Source organism: Prunus avium, chromosome 1 (assembly GCF_965620075.1).
Source record: "Prunus avium chromosome 1, drPruAviu1.hap1.1, whole genome shotgun sequence".
NCBI classification, from domain to species: domain Eukaryota; kingdom Viridiplantae; phylum Streptophyta; class Magnoliopsida; order Rosales; family Rosaceae; genus Prunus; species Prunus avium.
Window position 1 is genome coordinate 22,441,981 of NC_142284.1, and position 20,850 is coordinate 22,462,830.

General features: G+C 35.2%; 1 protein-coding gene across 1 annotated transcript; it reads left to right on the top strand.

Moving 5' to 3' along the window:
- The first annotated feature begins 12,824 nt into the window (after positions 1–12,824).
- On the top strand, positions 12,825–17,887 carry LOC110774167 (basic helix-loop-helix (bHLH) DNA-binding superfamily protein). Its single transcript, XM_021978709.2, has 6 exons — positions 12,825–13,377; positions 15,178–15,303; positions 16,110–16,175; positions 16,477–16,542; positions 17,014–17,061; positions 17,359–17,887. The coding sequence occupies exons 1-6, from the start codon at positions 13,336–13,338 to the stop codon at positions 17,509–17,511; spliced, it is 501 nt and encodes a 166-aa protein (XP_021834401.1). The 5' UTR covers positions 12,825–13,335; the 3' UTR covers positions 17,512–17,887.
- Positions 17,888–20,850: the final 2,963 nt, after the last annotated feature.

Sequence of the window (20,850 nt, forward strand, 5' to 3'; positions counted from 1 at the left end):
TATATAGTTGAAACTACTATAGTTATGCTTTCTCATGTACATGTTCCTTCTTTGTATTTGTTCGATGCTTGTCAAACAATCACTTACCTACATGAGTCCTCTTAAATCTGTCTCATTTTGAAAATTATTTCAAATGACTCCTAGATATGATATTTGTCACGCCCCAATCCACGGATTTACGTAATCTTGGATTAAGACGTGATTTACACCTTAATTATAGAATTTAATAAAAACTATAACTAAAATGTGAAGAACAGTCAAATAAATAAATAAATAAATATTTGACATAGAATTTTCAACGGAAATAACAAAATTCGAAATCTTACATCATTACGTTATTTTACAAGTTAGAACCACTCAAGAGTTCACTAAAAGAATAGCTCATTATTCAACCACAAGCTATGTACATAACACACTCTATAGACATGCCAAATTATCTCAAGTCCTAGATTTCAGGTTTAGTACCTGAAAAATCCGTTAAGGGGTGAGCGAAACAACAACTTAGTAGGGACATAAACCTTTTCATGGTAAATTGATAAAACTAAATTAAGTGACATGCCATCACTCAATCAAATATCATATCGATAATATTAATGCATATATGCTCTTCATCTATTCCCATTAATTCATATAACTGGACAAGCAGACCTACACGTCCCATACCATGTTTATAACACTTGGTCCCAAATGCCCATTTATATGAACTAACCCCCATCTCAATCATCCCATAAATCCCCTTTTGTTAGTCATCTTGTCTAACTCCCTGTCTCCAGTCCCGCATCATCCAATAAAAACCATGTGCACTGTGGGATCCTTTAGATCTTGTACCTACCAAGAGTTTGACTCAACTACACAAAACATCATTTCTGTTACCCTCTTTTCCATCATTATTTTCTCAAACCAAGAACTCCAATAAATTTCCATGACAAGATATAGTTCTTCTTTTCACATATCTCACAAAAACAATATTGTGGGGGAATATATTTCGGCGACCAATGAATGGGTGACACATGAAAAGGGAAATTGCCTAGGTCAGAAGGGAAATTATATTTGATTTAAGATGAGAATATCTCCCTAAATTAAGGATGAGATTTCCACCAAATCTCCTTGATTAATTCCAATATCTTATTTATGGGTAAGAATAATCCTAATTAAATAAGGATTATTTTTCAAACCCTAGAAGGCAAGAGCACTATAAATACATGGCTACATCACACATATGAGGTGATCCAATTTTTATGCTAGAAACTCCTCTCTCTCACGCCACTCTCTTCTGTCTTCCTCATGACTCTGGCTACATCACACATTTGCTAGTCACTAACAACGGATCGAAATACATCAGCAAATAGATGACTAAGTCCACTCCACTTCAGTTCAAAGAAAGTTCAAGTTTTCATTCAATGAAGTGTTCGAGACAAATGAAGCATCTTAAGGGAAACACATGCCAAGAAGGTCATTGTCCAAAAGCGTCCTAAGGGAGACACAAGACAGCTACAATGAAGCGTCCTAAGAGAGACGCAGGCCAAGAAGCCAACTGTCCAAAAACGTCCTAAGGGAGACGTAGGATAACTTCAATGAAGCGTCCTAAGGGAGACACAGGCTAAGGCAGGTCACTGTCCAAAAGTGTCCTAAGGGAGATGCAAGACAACTACAATGAAGTGTCCTAAAGGAGACGTATGCCAAACAATCCACTGTCCAAAAGCATCTTAAGGGAGATGCAAGACAACTACAATGAAGCGTCTTATGAGAGACGCATGCCAAGCAGGCCACTGTCCAAAAGCGTCCTAAGGGAGAAGCAAGACAACTACAATGAAGTGTCCTAAGGGAGATGCAACCCAAGCATGCCACTGTCCAAAAGCGTCCTAAGGCGTAGGATAACTACAATGAAACGTCCTAAGGGAGACGCATGCCAAACAGGCCACTGTCCAAAAAGTGTCCTAAGGGAGACGCAAGACAACTACAATGAATCGTTCTAAGAGAGATGCAAGCAAAGTAGGCCAATGTCCAAAAGCGTCCTAAGGGAGAGGCAGGCCAAGCATGCTACTGTCCAAAAGCGTCCTAAGGGATATGCAAGACAACTACAATGACATGTCCTAAATGAGACGCATGCCAAACATGCCACTACCCAAAAGCGTTCTAAAAGAGACGCATGACAATTACAAGAAGCATCTCAAGAGAGACACAGACCAAGTAAGCCACCGTCCAAAAGCATCGTAAGGAAGATGCAGGTCATTCAAGCAATTGTCTAACTAAGACGCCATCATGCCACTCAAGGACTTTACAAGACTCAACACAAATTTTGGTTAAAGAAGTAACTAAAATTTTCATAGCAAAGTAACCAACTAGCCGAAGTTCAACAAAAGAACAGGTGATCAACAGATTGAGAAGTTCAAATATATCAATGAGCAGCCGACATGCCTAAGTGTAACAGATCAGATGAAATGGTCAACCAAAACCAATACTTAAAGCTACAAAACCACAAAGAAGAAAAAGTCTTCATCTACTTTGAGACATCAGCAGGAGACTCCCCCTTGTTGACGTCCTCCTCAGCTTCAGTCTCATAAGCCGCATTTCTCTTCGGCTCTTGTCTCATCGACTACCTGTGCGTCGATTGATGACTCATTCCTTTTATTTAGTTGGTCATCCAAGTCGAGACCATGATGTTTTCATTTTTCAACATCTATGGCTAGGGGCAAACCATCTTCCTGCTTTCATGGCTTGGCAAACTTTGGCCATGTCCAGCTCAAGATCAAGCCTTTTACTAATCTTGTCAACTATAAGTAGGAGACAAAAGTTAATTGGTCACAAGAACTCAGATATAGCAAAACTTTGGATATGCGAGTAAATCATATTAGCAGTTTGAGACATACCATAGCAAGACATTGCACTAGTTGCCTAACTCAAGAGCTACCTAGTCCAAGCTGATCTCAACACAACATAGTTGCTCGGCCAATCTCGTAATTGGCCCCAACTCACAAAAGGAGCTCAACCTACTAAGGAAGGCCAAGCATAGTTGGAAATTCCAATGACTATTTCACATCTCCTCCCTCCCACATACGCGCCATGTAGAAGCTCTGGGGTATTTGTGGGAGCATATATTTCGGCGACCAATGAATGGGTGACACCTGGAAAATGGAAATTCCCTAGGTCAAATAATTATCCTAATTAAATCCTATTTAGTTAGGGAAATTATATTTGATTTAAGATGGGAATAAGGATGAGATTTCAACCAAATCTCCTATTTATGGGTGAGAATAATCCTAATTAAATAAGGATTATTCTTCAAACCCTAGAAGGAAATAGCACTATAAACACATGGCTACATCACACATATGAGGTGATTCGATTTTTACGCTAGAAACTCCCCTCTCTCACGGCACTCTCTCCTCTCTCCCTCACTGCTCCGGCCACTCGAATATCTTGTACGTTAGAGAAAACTCCGACCTTCTCTGTTATTTTCGTATATTTCTTAAGATCATCTAATTGATTTAGGCATCAGAGGGTCTTTGCCAACACCCCCTAGGTGTGGACTATTGACTCCAACATTTTTCGCAGGGATCGAGGGAGAAGAAAGAGAAGGAAGTTCGAAGGTCAAAGAATTTACGAGTGAATATTCCCCGTGCGGAATTTTGTTCAAACAAATGTAATCTTTTAAATATCATCAATATACATATAATCATGCCAACACATAAACACCTAATATCAAGAACATCCATCAAATTATATTACCACGCATAATATAGTGCTTACGAAATTTAATTGAATCAATCCCCATAAAGGCCCCCAAGAAACCCCCTACCTCGACACTAATACTTTTGCAAGAAATGTAACTACCCAATTTCCATCTCTCTCTCTCTCTCTCTCTCTCTCTCTGTTTTCTTTCTTTGTTCTATTGCCTCTATGCTTTATTGAAGAGGGAAATGTGATTTAAGGAACCAAATGTTGTATTTATATGATACTGAGGGCGTAGCTATATTTAGAAGATAACTTCAATCTTTAATGATCAACACTTTTTATCTTAATGCCCAAGTAATTTTTCTTTTCACTCCAAGTCAGTGAAAGATAAGAAGAGATACTATGAGGACACGTACTGATGGGTTAAATAACTCAACTATTACTTTCATTGATATCTCAACAGCTTGCAAGTAAATAAAACTAGTAAACAGATATGGTTACCATGCAACTAATTGGCATAGTTGATTGACACACACAGCTGTACTTATGCTAACCACGGGGAGCCTATAAGGAAACTCCCCAATTAGATAGCCATGCATAAAACATTCCAACTAGATAGCCATGCACAAAACAATCTTACACCATTAACTAAATTTAATATTAAAAGAAAATATTTAGGAAATCACCAAAACCATTTGATTAAAAAGAACGAGCATGAACTAGGTGAATCAACGAACCAATTAAATATTATTATAATCATAAATTCTATACAGTTATTATAATACTATAAGTTATTATAAAAGTATAACAACTATAGGGCACCTATTTAGGGAAAAAAAAGAAGGAATATATATAATTTAAAACAAAACCTCTTATTCAAATGAATATATATATATATATATATATATATATATATTAATAGAGTAAAATACAAATAATTATTAGAATAGTACTATAAAAGTAAAAAATATATATATATAGTTCTAATTAGTGTTGGTTTTATGGGGTTCTTAGATATAGGTCCAATTTAGTTGTGATGTAATGGATGCATGACACTAATTTTCCCTTTTCAATTGCAAGGCTCCAAGCTAAACGTGTGGTTGTTAAAACTAGTATGTTTATTTTAAAATAAAATTATTCAATAATTACATTGATTATCTTTAATAGCGGAAGATAAATTTATTTAATAGGAGCTGTTTTTTCTCAATGGCTTGTCTACTAGTTTAAAAGTCCCCAACTATTTTATTGAATACTATGTGTGTGTGTATATATATATATATATATATATAGTCCCCATGTATTGAGGGATCCCTCAAATAATTTTACTTAAGGGACACCCTTTAAGGCCCCCTAAAAATATTTTTGCAACGATCCAAACCATCTATTTTTTAAGTCTACACTCATAGATCATCCTTGGAAAAAATTAGACAAATCGAAAACCGTTTCGATATCCAATTGTGTCCTACAAAATCAATGAACACGGTGCTTCAAGAAAGTATTAAAATTTCAATAATTCAATTGAGTGGTCAAATGATATTAGATTCAAGTGATTTTTTTGTAGAGATGATCTTTGAATGAGCATCTATAAAATAGACAATTTGGATTAGTGAAATACAATACAGAGTGGGCCCTACAAGGGTGTCCCTCAAATATGCTTATTTGAGGGATCCCTCAAGTGAAGCTCCCTATATACATATATATATGAAATTGTTTTCCCTACAAGAGTGGGCCCTACACCCTTCTTCCTCTTCCTTCCTATGGAATTCTTTCTTCCTTTTATTAGTTTACTGAGATTCTGAGCAACATAGTTAGAAAAAGTGTTTGTATTTGGGTCCTTCCTCAGTGCAAGGAAGAACCTAGACAAATGAGATTTTGGGGCTGTTTTATCCTGAGGACATAGTGGCCTTTTCCGAAATGCTTTCAGAGCCGCAATACGTTTTAAAAAGAGCAACTTAGTACGCTACTCATCCCAAGAATCGTTCATAGCTTCACATCGATTTTTTTGGGTAATATTGTTCTTTTAATTTTCTCTGCTTCAACAATTTTAAGATCTCCTATCTGCCAAGGAAGCCGTAAACAATTCATTCACCCTTACCTAAACAAACCTTCCAAGTTTCAGGGTCTTCATTTTAAACAATGGAGGCAAAAGATGTTGTTTTACCTTACAACGAAAAAATTAGCTTATGTCTGCACATCTGTTAAACCATATGCCTCTGACAATCCCACTCCTAAACAAACTTGGGTCTTGCAGACATGGATTGAAAATGAGTTCTTGTGCAAGAACTATAGTTTGAATGGTTTATTTGATGATCTTTATGATTATTATTCTTCTTATGATACTTCTAAAGAATTGTGGGATGCACTTCAGAAAAAATATGATACAGTAGGGGCTGGTGCAAAGAAATTTGTTATTAGTCGCTATTTGAAGTTTCAAATGATGGATGAAAAATCAGTAGAAGCACAATCTCATGAACTACAGAAAATTGCACATGAAATTATTATTGAAGGCATGAATTTAGATGAACAATTGGTGGCTGTTATCATTGATAAGCTGCCTCCCAACTGGAAAGATTTCAAGAATGCTCTGCATCACAAGACCAAAGAATTTTCCTCGGAAAGCTTGATCACTCATTTGCGTATTGAGGAGGAGGCCAGGAAACATGACATGAAATAAGAAGTTTTGCTCGTCTTCAACAACAAGAAAAATCACAACTCCAATAGGAATCAAACCCCAGCTACTCTGAAGACAAATGGCAAGAATATGAAAAATCAAAATAGGAACCGCAACAACAATAACTAGAATTGAAATGGTCAACACAACAAGAATCAGAATCCTCAACACTATCAGAATCAGAACCTTCATCAAAATTAGAATAGGAGTCAGCCCTCCTCACGTGATGATGATTCGAGACAATTTTTATGTTATAATTGTCACAAGCCGGGGCACCTTGCCCGGAACTGCAGGAATAGGTCTCGCCCTGCTCCTCAAGTGAATATAACTGAAGAGCAACTTATTGTTATGATTTCAGAAATCAATATTTTTGATGGATCCGAGGGGTGATGGGTAGACACTGGCGCTTCTCGCCATGTTTGCTATAATCGTGCTTTTTTCAAGACCTAATCTGTGACTTATGATAGGAAAGTGTTGTTAGGTGATTCTCGCACAACAATTGTTGCTAGAACTGGGCAAGTAGAGTTAAAGTTTACTTCAGGAAAAACTGTCATCCTCAAAGATGTTCTGCACACTCCAGAAATAAGGAAGAATATGGTCTCAGACTATCTTCTCAACAAGGCTGGGTTTACTCAAACAATTGGAGCAGACTTGTATACATTTACAAAAAATGGTATGTTTGTTGGTAAGGGCTATGCTACTGATGGGATGTTCAAATTGTATATTGATGCTAATAAAAGTTCTTCTTCTACTTATATGTTGTGTTTTTTTAATACTTGGCATGCTAGACTTTGTCATGTTAACAAAAGGCTTGTTAAAAATATGAGTAAATTAGGATTTATTCTTGAAATATCATTAAATGATTTTGAGATGTGTGAATTTTGTAGCCAAGCTAAAACTACCAAAACCCCACATAAATATGTCACTAGAGTATCTGAACCACTTGATCTTATTCATTCTGACATTTGCGAATTTGATGGAGTGTTAACTAGAAATGGGAAATGATACTGTATCACTTTTATTGATGATTGCTCTAATTATTCTTTTGTTTATCTCATGAAAAATAAAAGTGAAGCAATTGATATGTTTAAGATTTTCATAACTGAAATTGAAAATCAATTTAATAGGAAAATTAAGAGATTTCACAATGATAGAGGTCAATAATATGAATTTGGTGTTTTTGTTGATTTGTATAAATCTCTTGGTATTATTCATGAAACAACTGCCCCTTATTCTCCTGAAATGAATGGTAAAGCTAAAAGAAAAAATAGAACACTGGTTGAATTAACTATTGCTATTTAACTTAGTTCAAAAGTTGCTTCTTTTTGGTGGGGAGAGATTCTACTCACTGTTTGTTATGTGCTAAATAGAATTCCCAACTCTGAAACTAAAATTTCCCCTTACGAAATTTTGAAAAATAAGAAACCTAATGTATTGTATTTTAGAACTTGGGGTTGTTTGGCTTACGTGCGTATCCCTTATCCAAAAAGATCAAAATTGGCTAGTAGATCATATGAATGTGTTTTTCTTGGGTATGTTGTTAATAGTAAGGCCTATAGATTTTATGATTTAAAGAACCATATTGTAATTGAATCTAATGACGTTGATTTTTTTGAAGATAAATTTCCTTTTAAATTGAGAAATAGTGGGGGTTCAACATCTAGTAGTCTATCTCTATCCATAAATAATGAACCTAGAGGTATATAGCTTTCTGAACCTAATGTAGAACCAAGGAAGAGTAAGAGAGCATGAACTGCGAAGGACTTTGGATCTGATTTTCATATATATACCTTAGAGCAGGATCCCACCACTCTCCAAGAAGCTTTGTCTTCTTTGGATGCAGATTTATGGCAGGAAGCTATAAATGATGAAATGGACTCCTTGGAGTCCAATAAAACTTGGCACCTAGTAGATCTTCCACCTGGTTGTAAGACAATTGGTTGTAAGTGGATTCTTAAAAAGAAATTAAAACCTGATGGTTCAATTGAAAAATATAAGGCTCGTCTTTTGTAGCCAAGGGTTATGGGCAAGGGGAAAATGTGGACTTCTTTGATACTCGTTCACCTGTCACTAGGATAACTTCTATTCGTGTGTTGTTTGCTTTAGCTGCTATTCATGATCTTGTTGTGCACCAAATGGATGTTAAAACAGAGTTCTTGAATGGTGATTTAGAGGAAGAAATTTACATGGACCAACCTGAGGGTTTTATTGTTCCTAGAAAAGAAAATAAAGTTTGTAAATTAGAAAAATCTCTTTATGGTTTGAAACAGGCACCTAAGCAATGACATGCAAAATTTGATAGTTTAGTAATCTCAAATGGATTTCAAATAAATGAAAGTGACAAATATATTTATTTTAAGCATGAGAATAATGTTTGCACTGTTATATGTCTCTATGTGGATGACTTACTTATTTTTGGCTCTAATATTCATGCTGTGAATAGTATCAAATCTTTGTTATGTGTGAACTTTGATATGAAAGATTTAGGTGATGCTGATGTGATACTTGGAATTAAGATAACTAGGTCTGAAAAAGGATTCTCTTTGGATCAATCTCATTACATTGAAAAAATCATTAACCACAAGGTGTGGTGCGGTTGGCAAATTGCCACCTTCAGTTGGCGAGCTACTTAGTGTCTCAATGGCAGGGGTTCAAAATTCGTTGGAAGCACTTTGTGGCTAGGGGCAAGTCAAACCCCGAGTGGGGATTAATCCCACCCTTTAGGTGTGGAGGCACCTCGTGGTATTTACCCAAAAAAAAAAAAAAAAAATCCTTAAGAAGTATAATTACTTTGACTGTGAACCAGCATGTACTCCTTATGATCCTAGTGTAAAATTTTTCAAGAACATTAGTGATAGTGTTAGACAAACTGAGTATGAGAGCATCATTGGTAGCCTTCGATATGCTACTGATTGCACTGGGCCTAATATAGTTTATGCCGTAGGAGTACTATGCATGTTTACAAGTGGACCTAGTTTGGAGCATTGGTATGCTATTGAGAGGGTCATGTGGTACCTTAAAAGGACGATGAACCTTGGATTACACTATGAGAAGTTTATTGTTGTCCTAGAAGGATAAAGCAATGCTGATTGAAATACCCTGTCAGATGATTCAAAGGCTACTAGTGAATATATATTTAATATTGCTGGTGGTGCATTTTCATGGAAGTCCAAAAAACAGACTATTCTGGCTCAGTCCACAATGGAGTAAAAGATGATAGCCCCAGAAATGGCTAGTGAGGAAGCAGGTTGGTTGAGAAACTACTCTCAGATAGCCCCTTGTGGGAGAGATCGATACCAACTGTTCTTATCCACTGTGATAGTACTGCAGTTATTGCAAAAGTTTAGAACCATTATTATAATGGTAAGAGGCGACAAATACGTCGCAAACACATTACTATTAGAGAGTTTCTTTCTAATGGGGCTGTAAGAGTGGATTATGTACGATCTAATGAGAATTTAGTTGATCCTTTGACGAAAGGACTAGCACGAGAAAAGGTTTGGAAAATCTCATAAGGAATGGGACTAAAACCCCTAGATGGTTAAGTCACTTGTGATGGTAACCCAACCTATAGATTGGAAATCCCAGGAAATAGGTTCAATGGGTAATAACAAGTCATCTAGTGATATGAGTGGAGTCATGCTATTGTTCCATATCCATCCTCAGAAGCATGAAGCGATTTAAGGTTGAGTTGTTTATAACTCTTAATAAGATCTATACTCTATATTGAGTGGGATATCTAGTTATAGGAATATCCCTGATAGTGTCACCTATGTGAATGTGAAAGTGAGGCCGCTTTCTATGAAAAATTTGAGGGAAATTTTCTAGAGCATTCACTATACAAGGATACAAGCACATGGCCGTAAAGTGCTGGCTTTTGAACTTCACCTTAGTAGGGCTGTGTGTGTGTGGTGTTGTCAGATATAGAGTTCAAAACTATATGTTACTCTTGTATATTCTGAAGCTTCGTCACTATGTAGAGGTTCAAGTTGAAAAACACCTTTACTTATGCATAGTCTTATGATATGTTGCTCAATGAACTTATTTTGAAAATAAACAAGTGGGGGATTGTTAAAACTGGTATGTTTATTTTAAAATAAAATTATTCAATAATTACATTGATTATCTTTATTAGTGGGAGATAAATTTCTTTAATAGGGGATGTTTTTCTTCAACGGCTTGTTTGCCGGTTTTAAAGTCTCCAACATAGTCAAAAAGGTGATTGTATTCTGGTCCTTTCTCAGTGCAAGGAAAAACCTAGACAGAAGAGATTCTGGGGCTGTTTTATCCTTGGGACGTAGTGGCCTTTTCTAAGCTGCATGCACAAATTGGACAAAGTTGTGAAACGTCTTAACGAGAGCGACTTAGTACGCGACTCATCCCAAGAATCGTTTACAGCTTCACATCGAATTTTTTTGGGTAATATTGTTCTTTTAATTTTCTCTGCTGCAATAGTGGCTATGTAAGCTATTCTAATGTCCACTATAGTGTATGAAATTACATGATATTTCGTTGGTTAGAAATGGAAAGTTTCAAGAAACACATTCCTAAATTTATGTTATCTCCTCTATTCAAGTTTGTGCTTCATGAATTCAAAGATTTTACATTTAATTATGGGATGTGCAATAGATATAGAAGCCATATTTTTTAAAACCCTAAAATGCTAGAAGGACTCATACATTTTTTTTTCTTTCTAATTGGTTGCATACTTGTTTTCCCGATAAGAGTTCTTCATGGTTATTTTGTTATAGAGTCTTTTATCATTTATTTTGTTATGGAGCTATGGAGTTGGATACATCCCTTACCTGTATTAGAGGTTTATTGTTTTCAATTTTACCTATTGGTTGGTTGGGTATTGGGTGCAAAGAGGTAATTCACCTTTTTGTTGGGTATGGAGTTGTCTTTGACAAATTCTAAGGTACGAAGTTGAAATAGTATTTAATTACCAAGATAATAGGTAATTTACGAACATAAAAAAAATAGTGAAAAAAAAAAAACTTAATGAACTACCTATTGTCCAAGATGGCAAAAAGTATTAGACCGACAAGCTTAACAACAACAAAACCATGAAAAATGATTGAGATCAAACATGAAAAATGACGGAGCAAGCGTTGTAGGTGCCGGAAAGTTGCTCCTTTGCTTAATCTGCTTTCCACTATGCATGTTCGACAAAACCTCCAAGAGTTCCTTTCCTTTGATGTGCTGCGATGTGTGTCGTGTGCAGCTCGCGTGTGTATTTTTTATTTTTTTAAAGTTCCTAACCAAAATGACGTCGTTTTGGATTAGTGAAAAAAAAAACAAGATCCATATTGTAGACGGAAAAGAAGGAGGAAACTCCTTTAGCAATAATGAGATTTTCCTTTAAAAAAACCAAGTCCATTTTTGTGAGATTCTTTTTATCCCCACCTCACCAATCCAAGTCCTTTTAAAAAATCATCAAATTCATAACTTTTTTTTGCATCTCCATTCTGATTTTTTCCCCTCTTTTTTATTTTATATTTTATTTTATTCTTGTTTTGAGAGAACTTCAAGTCATTTATAAAAAATGATTAATTGATCAAGTCTTGTGCCATGAAAGAAAATATTGTATCGATCAAGCTTTATTTTATTTTATTAGGATCGATCATGCTTTATTTTATTTTATTAGGATCGATCAAGCTGTTAGCCTTTTAGAATTGCACCTCCGCCGAAAAATTCTTGGGTTCTTCAATAATAATGGGTAAAAAAGATGAATTCCTAATGAGTTAGTTCTCTAGGAATTAGAATACCACCTCCCACTCAAAAGTCCAATTCCTCCAAAATTAGGTGTTAAATTCCTATTTTGTGTGGGTCCCATTTGCATTTTGATTTCTCCATGTGAAGTAAACACACGAGTATCCGCAATAGGAATTCAACTCCTTATTTTAATTTCGATTACAGATTAGTAAATATGCCATTAATTAATTTGAAACACAATATTTCAATGTTGTTGATAAACACATGTAAATAGGGAGTTGCTCTTTGTAATTGATTTTCGAATCTACAAAATGGTTAGCATTTCTGAAGAAGCATTACAAAAGCGGTTAGCCATAATAACTTATTACTAATCATTTTCGGTCAAATTTAACTAAATTTTGACTAACATTGCTTTGCTGGATATGTTATTAGAGATCAAAGTAAAATTTCACCAAAGCATAGAAAAGTAAAAAGGTAAAATTTAACTAAATGATTATATTATTTTGACAGAACCTTCATGGTAAGAGCTTCAAGCCAAAGGCACAAATACTCGTTGAATTCAACCTTTGCAAGAAAAAATGTGAAAAGAAAAGTCATTCGACCATGGTTAGAAAAATGACGTCGTCTTGGGTTAAATTAACCACTTTTCTCTCCCTCTCTGTCCGGTTGGATATTAGCTGTCAAATAAAACTCAATATTAAAAATAAAACAAGAAAACAAAAAAACAAAAAAACTTTTTAAAAACAAAATTTTTAACTTTATAAAACACTTTCGAAGGCCTTCTCTTCTCCCTTCTCTCCCCCAGTTTTCACACTCTCAGCTTCTCTGCTTTCTCTCTCTCTCTTTTTTCTGTGTGCCTCTGGCCAAGCTCTCTTTCTCTCTCTCTCACTCTCTCTTTCTCTCCCACCTTTTCAGCTTCTGTTACTTGGTCAGAGTAATTGATCTCTCTCGGTCCTCAATTTCAGTAATTTCACTGAAATCCCATGTTGGTGGATTGAAGTTATTCACTGATTCTTTTGACTTCCGGAAAAATTTCTGGTGAATTCCAGTACTAATAGTTTGATTATTGTGTAAAGTTTCATACTTGACAAAGTAAAATCCAAAAAGGTTGAGAAAGGCAACTGACAGAGAGAGGGATAGAGAGGCTCTTTTGAGTAACTGGGTCACTTTTCTCTATCGCTTTAAACGCTGGTTTGGTGATTTTGGAGGTGGGTTTTGGTGGTTTTTGTGATTTTGGAGGTGGGTTTTCAAGACTTTGGCTTAAGCTTTAAAATATGATTGTTAGCTCTCTCTGCAATGCAGGCGCTAGGTTCTCGGTGAGTTAATAAAAACTTCATATAATTTTCTTTTCAACTTTTGCTCATATTCTTCCTTGTTGAGAAACATATACCATTGATCATGGCAATTTTTGGTGAACATATACATGTTACAAATTGTGTTCTCTACTCATAAAATTATGAACATCTTGTGAGTTTTTTGGAGTGTCAATTCGTATTATGTAAATGTGTATTTGGTATTAATAATTATGAGATACTCTATGATATTATTAAATGAGGTGGGAAGATTGTGTACGCCAATTAGATATGCTTCATGTTTCAATTCATGCATAGTATATAAATTTGTTGTCTGGGCCCACCAAAAGTCACTCAATAATTTCAGCTGGTTCCGATTACACTCGTAGAAGCTAATCTATGATTCTGATCTTTTGCTTTTTATTTTATTTTTATCATTTACTAACACCCCATTCAATTTTAAGCGTGGTTGATTTATGCCTTTGGATTAATGAAATCACGGACCTTTGGTCCATTCTAAAGGACTTTGAGTTTTGATTTGTATAATATAATGCATTATTTGCATATATTATATATTTATTAGTTTAATATGAGTAGGTGATTGTGTTTTTTTCCTTGTACGATGGAGCTGTTGTCTCTTTGTGAGTTTACAAGTTTTAATAATTGGTTATATACGCTAGCACCAATGGACTGTATATATTATATTTTGTTTTGTGTGTCGAATTGAGGGTAAACCACTGACCGAAACAGTGCATGTTTTGTTTATAATATAAACATTAATAATGCTGTGATATATTTGCATGCTGTCGTGTATTGCTTATATAAAACTTGATTATTTTAAGGTATACATTGAATGGCATTAAGCTTGTTCATGGAAAAAATTCGCCATGTTCCTAGATGCTTCGGTTATCAAAATCAAACTTGTCGGACGGTCAACTGTAATCTTCTATTTTTGGTTTTCTAACATTACCGCACGGGTGCCTTCCTGCAGCTTCTACCCATGTGCATGATTTCCTGTGTTCTGTAAGACTTGTGTGAAACCTTGTGCATTCATGTGCTTCGTAGGAGGTAAAGGATAAACCAGCATCCAAGAAAGCTTCACGCGTATTGCTTTGAGACAAAAAGAAATAAGAGTTTTTCAGTAGTTAGGATGTCACTAAGTATTAGCTCATTTTGCATATAGTATATTCGTTTTGTTTCCTAGTGTCGTGGGAATAGTAGAGCATCTGTGTTCATAAATCCTGTCAGAAGAGGCCTACTGTTTGGAGAATATGTTTTGTCTGGAATAGATCTGTAGTGAGTACTAAACAACTGACACATAAGTTCCTGTTCCTGTTAGGTAATTTATTTAATGTGTTAGCAACTTAACATCAATTGTTTTTTTGTGACCCTCCTTTTTAGTTAAGATTCCTTCAAGAATAGAACATTATGACGAACATGTACAATGATTATAACCACAATAAGGATGATTCACTTTTCTGGACTGCTTGCTACACATTGTACCATCAAGGGAAATACTTGAAGTTCTGGGTGTATAACATCAATTGTGTTTTTGTGACCCTCCTTTTTAGTTAAGATTCCTTCAAGAATAGAACATTATGACGAACATGTACAATGATTATAACCAAACAATAAGGATGATTCACTTTTCTGGACTGCTTACTACACATTGTACCATCAAGGGAAATACTTGAAGTTCTGGGTGTATTCATCTTATATTGGGACTTGTGAAAGTGTTAGGTTAACATTGATTATTGGGTGTGTGTTTCTGCTAATGCTTGTCTAATCTTACAAATAGTGATTCTTCTTTCTATGTTAACCTAGGGGGAAGAAGGGATAGATGTAAGAAACATGACAGAACACAAAAGAAGCCCCTGCTCTGTTGATCAAAGCAGTTTTACTTCTCTTGCATCCAAACGACATAAGACTGATTTATCCATCTCCACAAAGGTTTCTTTTCCTTCTTTTCCTCCTTTTAATTTTTCAGTTTGTATCCTCATTTATTTGATGTGTGTGTGTGTGTGTGTGTGTGTGTGTGTGTATGTGGGTTTTGACTTCTCTTGCATCCAGCTGACATAAGATTGATTTATCCATCTCCACAAAGGTTTCTTTTCATGCTTCTCAAATTTTTTGTTTTTAGGGTATGGACCTTAATTGTATCTTAGATTCAATGGAGGCTCTAGGATGTTTCTTCTAACCATTGACAAGAGCTGTCTTTTGATATCTGTCTCGCAAGAAATTTATGATTTGTAAAACTTAGGTTTGCACTGGTGTGACTCGATCTTGTTCCTCTTTCTATGTGCGTGTGTTAATTGGTATTTGGGAGGCAATCTGGCTTCAATCAAACACTTGTTTAAATTTTGGAACTTGAAGCTCTTACCTTAAGAGGTATTAGAATTGTTTTCTGATCTCTATAAAATATGCTTTCAAGTGCTCCATTACCTTTATTAATATCCATGGAAAAGAAAAATGCAACTATCTCATAACAATAGTTTATTCAAAGCTGATATAGTTAGAAATTGCTTGACTTTTTTTTCTATTTAAAAAAAAATATATATATATAATCATAAGATGCTTGAAAATGGCATGTTCTGTAAGTTTCAGTAGCCGCTCTTAATTTCACACTCGTGTAGTTACTATTGTGTGGTAGCAATTCAATTCCTAAAGAAACTAGGGTTTTTACCTCGAGGGCATAGTTTGCTGGGGATATCTATTGCGAGCTACTTATGTTTTAAATTCTTTTGTTCTGCTTGTAGGAGAGGAAAGAGAAGCTCGGTGAACGGATTGTTGCTTTGCAACAGCTTGTTTCGCCATATGGAAAGGTACACAGAACAAATTAATACTTTTCCTTAATTGCGTAACTGTTGAAGCATGATTTACAATGGTGGCATTACGACATTAATGGTTTCCTATTAACTTATCTCATGGAATTTGTGGTGTTTAGAATTCTTGGGTCCATCCATCATGCACTTCAGGCATCACTACAAAGTGAATATCATCTGATAGAGAGTGCTGATGCTATATTTACTGTAGATAGGTTTCCAATGCCAACAGTTTATTCCTATAAAAAAAATAAGTTGTTTATATATTCTGTGTGTCTAAAGTCCTATTATTGTACTGCAGACAGACACAGCTTCTGTCCTCCTGGAGGCAATGGATTACATACGCTTCCTTCATGAACAAGTTAAGGTTAGCCTTTTCATTCTTCTTATAAGCGAACACCTTTCCTAGTACCCAACTTCATAACTGGTAACTCGTATTACATAGACTGGATTTTGTTATATGGTATTGCCAACTTCAGATGCAATCTGCTATAAGAAATAATTCTGTATGGTTGATGTTGTGATATGAATGAGACACTTCCTTTTTAAAGATTGCCTCAAAGTGAAAATAAGAACAGTCAAGATACGTTTTTTGTTTTTTGTTTTTTTTTGTTTCTTTGGCCTGTAAGATACTTTTTCTTTTTGTTCTGCAAAAACAATCAAGATGAGTAACTTCAATCTTGCCTTGTTTGTATTATTTGAGTAATGTGAAGTGATAGGGCTTGCCGTTCAAAACTAATGATGCCAATATTTGAAATGTTTTACTTTTGAGAGATGTGTCTTCTGTATGAACTGCTTGATAGGGTAACAGATTTGACTTTCTTGTTGGTGGATTTAGGTGTTGAGCGCTCCATACCTTGAAAGCACTCCAACAGCTAAGATGCAGGTGAGCTTGAGCTGGATGTAGACATATAGCAAGAGCAAAATGTCAATGATATTTCAAAGTTTGTTTGGGGAACCGATGAATTACATTAATTGAATGTAACCATATGTCATAATGAAGACATCACTAAGCTGCTATGTCCTAAATGTGTTATTGGATAAAAAGCAAAGTGATGTGACCTAGTGTGCATGGGTCAAAGATGCCCCTCTCTTCACACATTAGTACCATTTAATTTGGCATAATTGGTTTATATTTATGATGAAAATGTAATGTGGTTCATCATTAATTTTCTTTCATCAGGAATTAGAGCCATACAGCTTGAGAAGCAGAGGTCTTTGCCTTGTTCCTGTCTCTTGTACTGCCGGAGTTGCTCAAAGTAATGGTGCAGATATCTGGGCCCCCATTAAGAATACTTCCCCCAAGTTTGAGAACGCTATCTCACAATTCCATTGATACAGATCAATGCTCAGCAACCAAAATGGTCTTGAAGATGCATGCCCGATTGAGGCGGTGTAAAGGGTAACCAATTTCGTTTCTAAAGCAGAACCCATTTTTTGTGAGGCAGATTCGGATTCGTAACTGAAATTTTTAGCATGACGCCCTTCAATGTAATTCTGTGATTGAATGTAGTCATGCTTGGACTCCATCTAATGCAGTCCCCAACCATTCTGGTTTTTAACTGGTGGTGGGATAAGCTTCTAGTACGGTACCTCGATTGTATACTTAAATGAATCTACAAAATGTATATTTATAAACTTGTGTTGTAAGATGATTCTGACCATGAATTAATGAATATATGGTGGGGAATATAATGGTATGATTTATAGCGTATGCCTTCTCAATTGCGTTTTAATGGGTCTCAAGACCTTATTGCAACTTACCTTGAACTTGGCTCTGCTCTCAGAGAGGGAGAGAAGTCCTTCCTCACACATTGGCCCAATCTTTCATGTTAGCATTAAGTAAACGGGATCAGGCTGTGTGTTTGATGGTGCTTTTGGCAACTCGGCAAGAAGCCTTGAAAGTTTTGGCCTATCTACGATAGGGTTTGGAAGTTATAGATCATGTCTATGCATTCCTGACATACTACCAAGGCTAAGCTTATATTAGAAGTCTTAAATTCCCCAATTATCGTTGCATTATCGAATTAACACATTAGTTAAATATATACAAATTTCTACAAATTTATATTGGTTGGGTATGGGTTAAAATAATTTTTGTGTTAGATAATCTTCTATTATGTTATATAAAACTGACTAAATGACTCCTCCCACCATATTATGATGTTGACTAAGTTTTGGGCTTAATCCGAAATTAATTGGTCAAAGATGTTTGTCACTTCAAGTACGTACCAAGTTTGTACGGTAAAGGTAGTGGTTGGAAGATTGCATAATTTTAGCGATTGGATTTCCCTAAAACAATGTAATCTTCCAACCACTCTATTTATGGTACAAACTTCATACGAACTTAAAGTGACCAACTTCTGTTACCAATTGATTTCTGATGCAACATGATAATTTATCATGACTATCCAAGTGAAATAGAATTGTTTTGGATAACCTATTGAGTTGGAATTGCAATGTAATTCCGTTATTTTATAGAACAATACCTTGTGTCCTATTATTAGGAAATGCGGAGCTCATGTCAAATCCCTAATGTGACTAATGATCCTATAATTCTTATGAATGAGATTAGAAAGTTCTTTTCGTAATCCTATTTAATACTTTGGCTAAAGATTTCTCGAATAATTTCTTTAGAGTATTGTCGCTTTTTATTAAGAGTAGAGATCCCTTTTTGTACATTCATGTCTCTCAATGAACTAATTGATAATCCCGATAATACCTTCGAGTCATATATCTTGATATAAGCGTATAACATTCTCAAAGACAAGCTATGTGTTTGTATGACAATAATGATGTCTCGGGTTTGAGTACTAACTTGCATTAATTGCAACTTACAATTTTTATTTGACATGTGACTAAAATTTCCATACAAGAATTATTGGTCGATCGTGTTCAGTGGACTAAATCCCTTTGAACACCTATACACTTGTCTTAGTGTCTCTATGCGAATGAATTGAGACTAATCACCCTCTCGATTGAGCAGACATAGTGTGTACCAATCTTTATGGATCAAGACCGAACTGATGTAGAACATATGGCTGAACATATCGAGGAGCAACTGTACAAGCGAATGCGTCGTCAGAGTAGGACAATCTAGTCCATGCAGATTCGGGCTTTGAGCTCAGAATTAGGCTCATGACCTGTCATTTCGAAGAGAACGATGAGCACTTCTTTGCGGTTACATATTTTTGGCCAAATTCCAACATTTTCTTTGTCTTTACAGCATTTTAAGTTTCAAGGATATTTTGAGAATTTTGTTAATTTCCATTTTCACTTCCAATTAGGGTTTCCAATTAGGATATTATTATTCATATTTTGATTCAATAAAATTTGAGGTATTACTCAAACTCCTAATGGAATCCAAATTACTGGTGAATTCCAACGTTATCGTTAAGAGTTGTCGTTTGATTTTCCTTTTCTCTTTATTACATTACGTCATTAGATGTATTCTTTGTAAAGCATTGACAGAGACTGTATATCGTGTTAGCTTTAGTTTAATGCTTATAACGAAGTTTTTCTTTTTCTTTTTATTTTTTATATTCTTATAACAAGAACACAACTATAAAACTATTTCAACTATATTTGACTGACTGGGCGGCTCCATACAAGGGTGCCACTCGCGTATGATTAAGTGAACATGAGATTGGCCAATGTGGTCTAGTTCAGTGGAAAAGGAACTTGCCTTGCAAATCAAAGATCTTAAGTTCAAATCCCCACGACATCATAGTTGTGTGTATGTGAGAAATCTCCCCTATAATTTAGATTGTCGCTTGTACTTTTTTTAAAAAAAAATTGAACATGGGATGTATGATTAAAGCATTTATAGAACTTTAAATTCCATATGTTCAGGTTGTATCTTTTTAAATTCCATGCTTAGTTAGCCAAACAAGAAATTTTTACCAACTTTAACTTCCATTTTGAAATTCTTTTGTACTTTCATTGTTAATTGCCTTGAAAGCTTAAACTACCCCATGTCTTCGAACCAAAAAAAAAAAAAAAAAAAAACTACCCCATGTCCCACACACAATAATCCAAGCATGATTTTTCTTTCGCAAGCCCTGATGGGAAAACCATAATATTGAAATCCACCAAAAATTAAAGCCTTAATCGTCAAAATAAAACACCATGTAACACACACAATAATCCAAGCATGATTTTAAAATTAATCGTCAAATTGAAATTTAAAAAAAAAGAAAAAGAAAAAAGAGAGAGACCCATGAGGTTAAGGAGATGATTGACTTGATTTAAAACCCCATAAGAAAGAACTTGATTTAAAAACCAAGAAGAATAATATTGGAAATTTTAAAAGAACTAGATTCAAATCCCAGAAGAAGAGAAACTTGATTTGTGGGAAGGACCTCAGCAAAAGAAGACGTATGAGGAGTCAAGTTTTGAACGAAAGTCAAGAAAATCCAAGCACAGAAGAACCAAGCAGAGAATCAGGATATCTAAGTTTTAGTTTCATACAAGAGAGGTTATTTATCCATCTCTACAACCTGTATTAGGAGAGAGAAATTTGATATCCAATAACCGCCATAATACAAGAAACTCACCATAAGACCAAGACTTAGCTACCATTTCTAAAGGGCATGTCTTTTAATACAGAACTAATATCATGCAATTGCCTGACATCCCTGGGTAAGAATTATCGGTGCGACTGTAAGAAATCTTC

Coding starts and splice junctions, on each gene's coding strand:
- LOC110774167 (XM_021978709.2), top strand. CDS start 13,336: ATGATTGTTAGCTCTCTCTGCAATGCAGGCGCTAGGTTCTCG. Junction 15,304..16,109: donor ATTTATCCATCTCCACAAAG/GTTTCTTTTCCT, acceptor TTCTGCTTGTAG/GAGAGGAAAGAGAAGCTCGG. Junction 16,543..17,013: donor TCCTTCATGAACAAGTTAAG/GTTAGCCTTTTC, acceptor TGGTGGATTTAG/GTGTTGAGCGCTCCATACCT.